This window comes from Macaca nemestrina, chromosome 17 (genome assembly GCF_043159975.1).
Source record: "Macaca nemestrina isolate mMacNem1 chromosome 17, mMacNem.hap1, whole genome shotgun sequence".
NCBI classification, from domain to species: domain Eukaryota; kingdom Metazoa; phylum Chordata; class Mammalia; order Primates; family Cercopithecidae; genus Macaca; species Macaca nemestrina.
The window spans coordinates 78,091,708-78,104,805 of NC_092141.1; the positions used below are offsets into that span (position 1 = coordinate 78,091,708).

General features: G+C 37.4%; 1 protein-coding gene across 1 annotated transcript in view; it reads right to left on the reverse strand.

Annotated features, from left to right (window-relative positions):
- LOC105469058 (ATP binding cassette subfamily A member 10) overlaps window positions 1–13,098 on the reverse strand; it is a 95,665-nt gene that overhangs the window by 30,686 nt on the left and 51,881 nt on the right. The window contains 4 exon segments of the mRNA XM_071083513.1: window positions 5,708–5,845; window positions 6,267–6,400; window positions 9,001–9,167; window positions 11,203–11,401. Coding sequence (XP_070939614.1) covers window positions 5,708–5,845; window positions 6,267–6,400; window positions 9,001–9,167; window positions 11,203–11,401 — 638 coding nt within the window.

Below are 13,098 nucleotides of genomic sequence, written 5' to 3' on the forward strand. Positions count from 1 at the left end.
ATGCACATATCTGTTTTCCTCTCTGAGAATGGGACAAGAAATCATTGTGCTACTCAGAACCGTGTGCAATTTAAAACTGATAAATTGTTTATTTCTAGAATTTTCTATTTAATATTTTTCAACCATGGTTGACCAACGGTAACTGAAACCACAGAAAGCAAAATCATGGATAAGGGGTCTACTGTACTTAGAGTGTACAAGCAGTTTGGGTCCAACTAAATAGATACATTTTTCCTCCTTTATATCCTGTACTCTCTACTTGGGGGTACAGCTTAATTTGCTACCCTAAATCTCTGCTTTTCTTTGCTCCCCCATCTCTCTTCTGCGTATCCTCTACTTCATCCTAATGATTCCCAAAGTATGCATCATCTCCATCTACTTCTCTGGGTTCCTTGCTTTTAAAATATTCCACATAAAGTATCTATTTGGGTATACTCTGCTTTATCTAATATACTAAGTCAAAAACTAATACTAGCATCTCCTCCAAATAAACTTTCCTCTTCCACTTCCCCATTTCTATCAGTTTTGTTACTGTTTCAATTTCCTAAGCTACAAAATTGTCTTCTTACATGCATAATTCTTTTTTACACTTCTTTCAATCTGCCATTTAATGCTACTATTCTATGAAATTCACATGAGTTTTTCTTTTGTCACTTACTCCTCTTCCTGTATGCTGGTCCAGACACTTTTGTTAGTTTCTGTTGGTCCTTGACTGGCATTTGAATATTAATATATGATAGGAAGATCAGGGGGTCCAGATACACAGAAAGTCAGAGCTAACCAATGAAAGTCATTATTAGGCAGAGTTCTAATATAGGCATTGGAATCCTTCATCATTCAGATTCCAATGCCATATTAGAACTTGACTTGTGAATGTCCAATTACACTCCTTAGTATATTTCTATTTGCAACTTAAGTATACCAACTTCAGAGGCATTAGTGAGGACTAAATGAAATAATGTATCGTGAGGCCAGATGCAGTGTCTCACACCTGTAATCCCAGCACTTTGAGAGGCTGAGGTGGGTGGATCACCTGAGGTCAGGAGTTTGAGACCAGCCTGGCCAACGTGGTGAAACCCCATCTCTACTAAAAATACAAAAAAATTAGCTGGGCGTGGTGGTGCATGCCTGTAATTCCAGCTACTTGGGAAGCTGAGGCAGGAGAATCACTTGAACCCAGGAGGCAGAGGTTTCAGTGAGCCGAGATCTTGCCACTGTATGCCAGCCTGGGTGACAGAGTGAGACTCTGTCTCAAAAATAAAATATATATATATATATATGTATGTATATAGTGAAATAATATTTTTATTTGCTACATGTAGCATTTGCTATATGGGAGGTGTTCAATAACTAAGAAGAGTCGTTTTTAAGATGAAAGCAAGGACGAAAGCACTAGAATTGAAAACAGACCAGGAAGCAGTATCAGGCAAGAACTAACAAGTAGCTAAGGAACAGATGACAGCTTAGTGAAGCACACATTTCAAAGTCTAGAAGGATAATAAGAAATAAAAATGGCATAATTTTAAAACAGTGTGAAAATGAGGTTATTAAAAGAAGTCATGACAGCTTTAGAAGAACACCTGCAGCAATCAGAGGCAATGTACAGCCAAATCGAGAGGAACGTGAGCCTCACAGAATTGTGGAGCTAGTGACTCTTCTATGCTACTGGTTCTCTAAGTGTGGTCCCAGACCAGCAGCATCAACGTCACCTGTGTACTCACTGGAAATGCGAGTTCTCAGACCTCACTAAATCAGAATCTCTGGGGATGGTGTCCAGGAATCTGTTTTAACAAGCCCAGCAGGTGATACTAGTGTATGTTAAAGTGGAAGCACCTCCGGTCTATGATTTCTGCTGGGATATAAATCAGCCCCAAGATTCGAGGTGTCCCTGAGAAAGGAGGTTATTAAATCTGAGTAAAAGGGAAATTATGACTGAAAATAAAAATAAATTATCCTCCACAGTGGGTGAGCAATAAAATATACTATACTAATCCCTATTCTTACTATAATTGATTATTTTGTTTGGCTATGCATGAGTAAAAGAATGAATAATTATGGTTTTCTTTCAAAAGACAATACCTGTTTCTGGCAAAAATGCAACAACTAGAAAAAGACTGAAATTCTTAACTTTCCTAAAGGAACATAATTTCCATTTGAATATTTTAAAAGTTATTCATAAGGGACTAAGAGAGAACTCAGCTTCCCTGGATCCACAGGAGACAAGTTAATATCCAAATTGCTTCTTTGACAAGCCCTCCTAACATTAATTTTGTCTAGATTGATATACATTGCAAGAGAAGAAGGTTATGTATCTAAATTGTCTCCTCTGTCTTCTGATTCGGTTTAGCAAAAAAGTAAATTAAAGAGCTCTATCTGTTGAACCCCGGAAGCAGAGGTTGCAGTGAGTCGAGATCACACCATTGCACTCCAGCTTGGGTGACAAGAGCAAAACTCCATCTCAAAAAAAAATAAAAAAGAAAAAAAGAAAGAGAGAGAGCTCTACCTGAACCTCGTCAAAAGGGAAGAATAAGAACCCCATGTAAGAGACCTACCTAACATGTTGGAGCAATCAACAATGAATGTATTTGATGTCTGGAGGTAATATGCTAAGACAAATATTCTGTGAGTTCATGAGTAATAATCTTAGTAAGCAGATTCGGAAACTAAACTCAGGTAACTTGTGGGTCCCTATGGGGCCCACTGGCCACTTGAGACCCATTCAGCTCTGTGCAGGGTGAAAGTCTACTTGGAAAAGATAAATGTGTGTCTCATTGCATCTGAAGCAAAAGCCTCCACAGTAACTTCCTTCCTCAGCTCCATTTCTATTTACTCCATCTAAGGATTAACATAACATTCCCCAAAACACTGGGAAAAAGAAAGGAAGAAGGAAGAAGCAGAAGCAGAAGAGTCAGAAGGAAAGGTACCCTCTATCAGACTGCAGGTGATAAGGAGGGTCAACCCAGGCTACTTTCTGCAGGAGGAGAATTTCTTTTCTTTGGAGTGCAGTGGCGCAATCTCGGTTTACTGCAAGCTCCGCCTCCCGGGTTCACGCCATTCTCCTGTCTCAGTCTCCCAAGTAGCTGGGACTAAAGGCGCCCGCCACCGCTCCCGACTAATTTTTGTATTTTTAGTAGGGACGGGGTTTCACCATGGTCTCGATCTCCTGACCTCGTGATCCGCCCGCCTCGGCCTCCCAAAGTGTTGGGATTACAGGCGTGCGCCACCGCGCCCGGCCACAGAATTTCTTTATCTTGATATTCTCTATGGAATTCTCTTTGGCAGCGCCCAGAGGCCCGGGCAAGCTTCCTGCTACCATTGAGGGGAAAACGCGAAATACCATCTTTCTTCCTCCAGAGCTGTCTCATGCTCAGCCAGACCTACTTTCCCTACAGAAAGGGAAAGTTTTTTTATTAAATGCAGGGTGCACTACAGCGGTTTGCACTCAGTAAACCCAGAATACATTTAATTCTGAAAAATCCAAAACTCTTTATATAATATTACTTAAAAGCTGCAAGATAATTTTTATGTCTTTACAGTAATGGAGTGAAGAGTTTGTCTGACAAAGACTAACTGTAACATGCTTCACAGTAATGATAATAATGTCTCATGGTTGTGTGATACATTAAACACTTTTGAAAATAATATCTTAGTTGAATGTTACATCTACTTTATGAGGTAGAAAAAGCAAGTATTAAAATAAAAATTTTTTTTAAATAGGACTATTACAGATTATCCGCTTGCAGTTCCCATCTTGCAGAAGAGAAAGCTGTGCCATAATGGTAATAAACGGTGCACAGCATGACTGGTTATCCAGTCTACCCACTCATTCATCCATTCAACAAACACTTATAGAGCTTCTGCTCCGTACAATGCATCATCTTTTGTGCTAGAAATAAGTCAAGTATAATTATTGCTCTCAAGAAGTTCATATTTGAAAAACAATGACAAACTCAGTCTGAACTCAGTTCCACTGAAAAATAAATTAGGAGGGTCTTTAAACATTAAAGCATCTGCTGAAAAGTCCTGGAGGAAGTTAGAAGGAGGCTGACTAAAAAATAAAAAATAAAAAAAAAAGGCGAGACAACATTGATTCTGTATTAAAAGTAAACAAGGCTAAATACAGGCACGATTAACTCTGGAAGTATTGGGAAATAGATGAAATTATATTAGATCTCACTCTTGAGGAATTACTAGAACTAAGTTTTGATTGTATTTTTCCTATTTTTGCTCTGAACTGGTAGCACATTGCTATTACCATCTAGAGAGACAGTGTATTGTTTTATATTAGATAGTTTCTCTACTTACAATTAAATCACCCTATCTCATTTGCAGAAAACTAGAGTTTGTATTATACAGTATTAATTTCTTATTATGCAATTTTCCAATAAAATTTCGTTATCTAAAACCACTATGCATATTTTCACTAACATCCACATGATTTCTATAATTTTTTCCCTTTTTTATCTATCATAATCAAACACATCAGTTAGGAATTATTTGACAATTTAGAAAGGATAACCAAATTGCATCTGATCAAAAATTGCACTTCACATCCTAAGTTGTAGAACATAAAGAAGCCAAACCCAAAAAGGCACTGCAGAATTTAAAATGATGAAAAACAATAGAACTGTCAAAAAATCATAATTTTAGGATTGGACTATATTTTATCATAAATCCCTTTGTGCTGGAGATATACATATACATATGTGGGTGTCTATACACACATTCACACTTTTGCATTTGCATTAATCAGTGTATATGTCTTATATTCATCTAATTCTCCAGGGAAATCTGACAATCTGACATAAAATTAAGGATTTAGGTTTAAGGTATCTCTGGTATTCTTCATTTCCAAGCAAATCCATTCATTGATTTCAGTAAATATGCATTAAGTACCTAGTAAGTTGTACATGGTAAACCAAAGTCAAAATTATGAGTTTTCAACAGTCCTGTGATTTTTTTTTCTCTTTTATTTTAAATTCTGCAGTGTCCTTTTGGATCTTGGCTCTTCTAATACCATGTTGGGCTGTAATTCTTGATCAGACAAGATTTTAAACTAGAGGGTTAAGGCCAGCCATAAAACATAACTCTACAGAATACCAAGTCTTAATAAATGTAATGAAAAAAATAGATCAAGATAAGGCCTAGGAAGTGATAGGTTACATCTAATTTACTAAGTAAAGAATTACATATTTAAATTTTTCCATAAAACTTTTGAATTTTAAAAATTTAATTAGACTAAACATAAAAGTACTTGAAAGATTCTTGATCTTTCAGAATAAGTAATAGCAAACATGTATTTGAATGTTTCCTCTTTCCTTTACAGGAATGTAAGCTCCGTGTGGGTGAGATTTTTGTCTATTCTGTTCATGCTGTATTCTCAACATCCAGAAGTACCAGAAAATAGTACACTCGGGAAGTAGTTATTGAATAAATTTAAATTGGTATATATATTTATACATATATATATATATGCCATGCTATGTTCTAGGTACTCAGTAAATTCATTTACTCTTCATAATAATTCTATAAAGTAGGTACTATTACACTCCCTATTTTGCAGATGAAGACACAAAGGCAAGGAGTAGCTAACAAACTTGCTGTTAAGTGGCAGAAGCAGGATTTGAACTCACGTGGTAGACTCTAGAGCCCTCATCCTTTATCCCTCTGCTGTGTTGCCTCTAATATAAATCAATACTCTACTTACACGAGAAAATGAGGTGCTCTCCGTTTGAATAAGCTCCGTGAAGTTAAAAATTCCAATAAGGGCATTGCTAACAATTCCCATAAGAACAGGAAAACAATTCAATTTCTTGGTATTACATGCAACTGAAAATCTGTAATCCTTAAAAAAAAGTACACAAATATAAGTTCTAAATTCTTAGAGTAAATATATTTATTGTATACTTTGTATATAACCAGAGTGGAATTAGAGTGAGGAGACTATTAATTTTTCTTTGACGCTTCTGCCTTCTTTGAATTGGGACAAGGACGCATTATTTTTGTAATTCAAGTGACTTGTTTTGTAAATGAAATGGATTAACATTTACTAACACGAAAAGATGTCAAATATTTACATTTTATGTGACAAAGAAAGTTTCAAGCCTCCTCTAATATGATGCCAATTTGGAAAACATATTTAAATTTCCTATAGTTCAAAGTATTAGAATGTGGCAAAAAAACAAAAACAAAAACAAAACAAAAAAAACACAAAACAACAACAAAAAAACCACTCATGATAAAACAGTGCATGGAAGCAAACATACCTTCTGGTCACCAGACACTATGATGGCCCCATTGTAGGAGGGATCATCTGAGCCATTTCTGTTTCTAAAGTCATCTATTTCCAAAACTATATCCTGACGCTTCAGTGAATGCACGAGGTCTTCAATATTCGATCCTAATGTAGTGGAAGGAAGGCAACAGGAAAAAAAAAAAAAAAGCAAGAAAATCAAAGTCAAACCTTAAAATAATAATGATTTCCAATCTTGTTAAGAAAAACCCAGAATAGCTTAGTAAAGAGCCTTGCTCTTTAGGAGTACAATACTATTCATTCTGATGCTACGACATTAAGTTCCATTTACCATCTTCAGAGTGACGGGCTCCTTTATTCTTTTCAGAAATATATTCGTTTATCTTATAATTCTCACCAGGTGAAAAGAGTTTACGAAAATAAGATTGCAATTCTCACAGGAAGAAAATTTGCTAGTAGTGACTTTTATAAACTTTACCAGAACCGTGTAATGTTTGTAATTATGAATAATACATGCAAAATATACTTCACCACCCAGGCTTGTCCTAGTGATCCTATCAACCTTAAATGGCACTAACCTTGCCGTGATATTTAAAGTACTAGTAACCCATTCAAAACATCTTTGCAAAATTAAGTTAACTTGATATTTGCCATTGTGCCCATTAAGTTTTGTGACTTGACTTCCATCATAGATGGAAAGGAAGTCACATTGGTCAGAGGGAGAAGTCAAGCTATGATGCAGCCTCCACATCTGAATCAACCACCTGCCACCAAGGGAGCTCTGGATTTAAAATGACCCATCAGGGAGAGAATCCACAGACCCTTTGAAAGAGGCGGCTTGCAGCTGCAGGCTCCATGAGACAGCTGAAAAACTGAGTGTCCTAGGTGAGAAAGGGGAATGCCCACCCCCAAACACACATCCTCACTGGGGAACCTGAAGGTCCAGATCACGGGAGGATTTTACCTTACCTGGAGCTACGATAAATTTAGAAAGCCAAGCGAAATATAGCGGGAGAGGAAGCAGTGGGAAGAACCCTGTGGGCACTCTCAGTCCCCAGGGAAGCCATTTTTGACTTTGTCTCAGAAGGGTCCTTGGGGAGGGCCGCCAGTGGAATTGGGGAAAGACCACAGGGAGAAGGAAACTTCCAGCTGAATTTTGTAACAATTTCAACCAAATGCATAGTTTCCTGGACAGAATCTTGGGGGAGGGCATCATCAGGGAGTGCAGATACGAGCACAGAAGCCATGGCAGGGGGAAGGCACATAACCCGAGGGCCCTGCTTGCTTTCTCAAAGGGAGTCTTGTAGCGTGGGGTGAATTCTCAGTCCTGCTCACCAGCTACCTGGAAACAAACTCAGTTCTGTTATAGGGGCATTGAGACCACCTTGTGGGCTGTGTGGGAACTGGGTGAGACTTGTCACTGCCAGCTTTCCCCCACTTCCCTGGCAACCTATACGATGCAGCAGAAGCAGCCATAATCTCCATGGGATCATAACTCCATCCGCCACGCCCCACAGGAGCTGCAGCAAGCCCCATCCAAGTATGGTCCAAGCTCAGACATGCCTAACCCTACCCTCACCTGCTGGTCTTTCTCCACCCACTCTGGTAGACATAATCTCTTGGAAGTTCTATCGCCCTGACCCACCCCACCTGAGAAACCTGAATACTTATCCAGGCGACCCTAGGGGAAGCTTGCATCCTCCCTATACTACCATAGTTGATGCTCTCTTGAAATTGCCACCTCCAGGCTGGAGGCTGACCAATACCAGCACACTACACAAAACTACAACCAAGGACCCTCACAGAGTCCACTTCACTTCCCTGCTACCTCCACCAGAACAGGTGCTGGTACACACGGCTGCGAGACCTGAAGATGGATCAAAAAATAATAGATGTTGGCATGGATGTGATAAAAAGGGAACACTTTTACACTGTTGGTGGGAATGTCAACTAGTAAAACCACTATGAAAAACAATGTAGAGATTCCTTAAAGAACTACAAGTAAGTCTACCGATTGATCCAGCAATCCCACTTCTGGGTATCTATCAAGAGGAAAAGAAGTCATTATATGAAAAAGATACTTGCACACACATGTTTATAGCAGCACAATTCACAACTGTGAAAATATGGAACAAGTCCAAGTGCCTATCAATCAATAAGTAGATTTAAAAAGTTATAAACATACACACACACACCCACACACACACACACACACACCCCTTAGAATACTACTAATCCATAAAACGAAATGAAATAATGACATTTGCAGCAACCTGGATGGAGTTGGAGACCATCATTCTAAGTGAAGTAGCTCAGGAATTGAAAACCAAACATCATATGTTCTCACTCATAAGTGGGAGCTAAGCTATGAAGGCACAAAGGCATAAGAATGATACAATGGATTTTGGGGACTCGGGAAAGGGTGGGACAGGGTTGAGGGATAAAAGACTACACATTGAGTACAGTGTACACTGCTCAGGTGATGAGTCCACCAAAATTTCAGAAATCACCATTAAAGAACTTATACGTGTAACCAAACACCACCTGTTTCCCACAAACCTATTGAAATAAAGATAATACAAGATAAAAAATATTTAAAAAGAAAATTAACCCATCAGTTTCCTTCACTTGAAAATGGAGCAAGCTGGACAGACACCATTTTTGTTTTCAATTGTCTCTCAGGTATGTGCTTTCCAAAGATCTTTGATAATAAAAAATTGACACTATATTTCAGCCCTGTTTCTCACCTGTATTATTAATGATTAATAGGCTGGTAAGAGGCGTCTTTGGGATTTGTTCCAGAGAAAGGAAATACATACTGGGTGAAAACTCCCAACAATGAGTTTCACGAATTACTTTATACATTATCTTCTCTAGAATGATGGGGATAAAAGCAACTCCAAGTACTAGTGACCTAAGTAAAACAAAATTATAACATGAGTCTGAAGCAATTTTCCTCTGATTATTTAAGTCACAAAGATGCTATATAAGTGCTAACTATGGAAATTCCACATGCATGTGTGGTGTTTAGTTTGATAAAATGAAACATACAGTGGCAGTAATCTGAGAATTGGCACAAAAAAATTACATAATTTGTATCACATTGGAAGATATTCAAGGGTAACAGAGCATCAAGAGAAAAGGTGGAACCCAGGGGCAATCCTCTGTCAGTATGCTGGTTTACCAGGACAACACAGGATATGATTTTATGAGATAACAGGGGACTCAAATTGCCTGCTTCGGTACTTTTGATGAGAAAGAAGCCCTATTATACACTGCAGCCTCAAGCTTGCTATGTGCACAATTGCAAGTAACATTTTAACTTTCTTCAATTGTTAGTTTACAAATATTTTAATTTTCATGAAACTAAATGCAACATTTAAAACACTATTTTTATATCTAGAAGTCATCCCACCAATTCAAATTGCAAGTGAAATGTTTCCAAGCAATCTTTGTTTCTCTAATAAGCATATGAGTCCACTCTGCAATGACTACTTTCCCATCAGACTTCAGACTCTACCTTCTTCTCCCTATCAGCCTTATATTTCATAGAAAAAAAAAAAAGGAGTCTATAGGACAGAAACTCCTTCATCTTATTGCTGCCAAAAGAAAAGAAAACATCCACAGATTCAGTCATCCTCTCATTCTTTTATTCTGTTGAAGTACATAATAGATCTTTGCTCCTAACAAAGAGGTCAGTCCTTGTCAATATTGTAATGAATCCAAACTCTCCACCCTCCGTGTATCTCTCATTCATTATAAAATCAACTTTCCTCCCGACTTCGTGTTGCCTTTTAGCTTCTGCTCTTTCTACTCCCCTCCATAGTCAAGCACTGCAAAAGAGTTGCCTACTTTCAGACCTCTTGATAAAACCTTTAATAATTTCCAATTTGCCAAATTCAATGGATGCTTTTGTTTCTCAACTGTTATTAGCCCTCCATATTTTCTAATCTTGGCTCAAATGTAACAATTTCAATAAGACCAACGCCAACAAATCTATTTAGAATTGTAATGTACCTCCAACTCCTGTCATCCCTTCCTATCCCCTTTTCTACTCTATTTTGTATAACCTGGCATATAAGTTATTTAGTTTTATATTCAGTATTTTTCATCTTTTCCACCCAACCAAATGTGAACACCATGAGAGTAGAAATCTGTGCCATCTGTATTCACTAATATAACCGAACTCCTAGAACAATGCCTAGTGTACTACAGCAGGCTTCAATAAAGATTTGTGATATAACTGAATAAGTTTAAAGGCCTTATCAATTTTGTTTACTACAGCAGTAAAACTGTGCCCCAAAGAGTTAAAGAAACCAATGACTAGCAGAAATCATAGAGTTTGTAGGGTGTCAGATTGAAAGAACAACAAAAAAAAAAAAAACAAGAAACAATTTGCTGAAACACTGAAACTCCCTCAGCTTGTAAGATAATAAAACTGGCTGAAATCCGCTGGAACCAATATGGCCAATTACAGTCTGTCCAGAATCATCCGGCTGACTTCACAGTCTGAATTTCCACCATATATTTCATACCAACTGCACTTGAATTTGCACAAGGGTACATAAGGAGGTGTGAAGAGATATCTGTGCATGCCTGAGGACTTTCCAGACCTCTCCTTTTCTTCTATCATGCTTAATTCCAGAATCCACTCTCTAAACCTTTTCTAATAAAATCACTGCCTTAAAGTCAGCACAGGGAGACAGATTTGAGCTGACCTCCTGTCTCCTTGTGAGTCAACTTGCAATAAAAATCTTTTCTCAAAAATCTAGTGTCATAGTATTGACTTCTAGCACATGAGGCAGTGACATTTTCCTCAGTAACAGTAGGATAGGTAAAGATATTTAAAAACTGTTAAATGAATGAATAAATTAATATATTTATTTTCTTAATATTTGAATGTTTTTTCATATATTGATGAAATAGATATAAAGTAATCTGATACTCACAAACACAAAAGAACTCTCCTTTCACGCCGTAACTTTAAGAAGCGAAGTGTTGCCACCGCATAGATTTGTCGTCTCCAGAGAGTTGCACTACTGACAGCCTTTCTTGTTTCAGGAAGAGAACAAAGAACCTGTTCCATTTCAGACTCATTTCCAGTATTTCTTGTCACATATATTTTCTTTTGTTTCCCAATGTCAAAATCTACAATCATGTAATAAAACATTTTAATAGGCTATGTTATCTGCACTTTCTCTTTAAAAACTTTGAAAATGATGTTCGACTATTTGAAACAGCACTTCTAACAAGTTGAGCTACTGATACACAATCAAAATTTACATTAAAAATCTTTCCTTCAAACATATGTAATGGATTCAATTCCAATGAGACAGTAAATTAATTTTTGAGGATGATTGAGGCTTCCTAACAAGCATTTATTCTTTCATACCAATAACAGCAGCTCTTCACTAAGGGATACTTTTGCAGAGCAAGTTTTACGCGGAAGCACAAAGACAAATTTATGTAGCTGAGTTTCCAAAAGGCCTCCTCTGTCATCTGGAATTTCCCCTGCAGGATTAGTTCAACACTGATGATTGACATCTCAGTAATGAGTTCAAGACATTGTGCTTTCAAACGATGGAAAGTTCATGGAAAGGCCTCCTGTTTGAGTCCCACATACACCACACTTTAACTGTACAATTTTGGCTAATGACACAACTTCAAATATCAGTTTTCTCATGGGCAGCTTGTTGTTATTATGGGAATTAAAAACAACATAATTCAAGAACTGAGCACAATGGCTGGTATATAGTAGTCTCCTAAATTCTTTTTGTTTTTTCTTTCCAATTTTTATTTTTGGTGCAGGCTTGTTACATGGGTAAACTGTGTGTCATGGGGATTTGGAGGTTTGGTGTACAGACAATTTTGTCATCCAGATAATCAGCATAATACCCACGAGGTCATTTTTCAATTCTCATCCTCCACTCTTAAGTAGGCCCTGGTGTCTGTTTTTCTCTTCTTCGCATTCGTGTGTACTCAATGTTTACTTCTCACTTATAAGTGAGAACATATGGTATTTGGTTTTTTGTTCCTGTGTTAATTTCTTTAGGATAATGGCTTCCAGCTTACTCCATGTTGCTGCAAAGGACATGAGCACATTCTTTATGGTTGCGTGGTATTACATAGTGTACACATAACACATTTTCTTTATCCAGTCCACCACTGATGGGCATCTAGGTTGATTCTGTGTCTTTGCTATTGTGAATAGTGCTGCAATGAACATATCTGTATATGTCTTTAGGGTAGAATAATTTATATACCTTTGGCTATATACTCAGTAATGGGATTGCTGGGTCGAATGATAGTTCTATTCAAAGTTCTTTGAGAAATCTCCAGACTGCTTTCTACAGTGGCTGAACTAATTTACATTCCCACCAACAGAGCATAATCATTCCCTTTCCTCCACAACCTCATCAGCATTTGTTATTTTTTTACTTTTTAATAATAGCCATTTTGACTGGTGTGAGATAGTATCTCATGGTTTTAATCTGCATTTCCCTATTCATTCATGATATGGAGCATTTTTTCATATGCTTGTTGGTTGTATGTATGTATTCTTCTGAGAAGTATCTGTTCATGTCCTTTGTCCATTTTTTAATGGGGTTGTTTTTGGCTTATTGATTTGTTTAAGCTCCTTACTGATTCTGGATATTACACCTTTGTTGGATGCATAGTTTGCAAATAATTTCTCCCATTCTGTAAGTTGTCTGTTTGCTCTATTGATAGTTTCTTTTGCTGTGCAGATGCTCTTTAGTTTAATTAGGACTCACTTGTCAATTTTTCTTTTTGTTACAATTGCTTTTGGAGTCTTCATCATGAAGTCTTTGCCAGAATCAATGTCC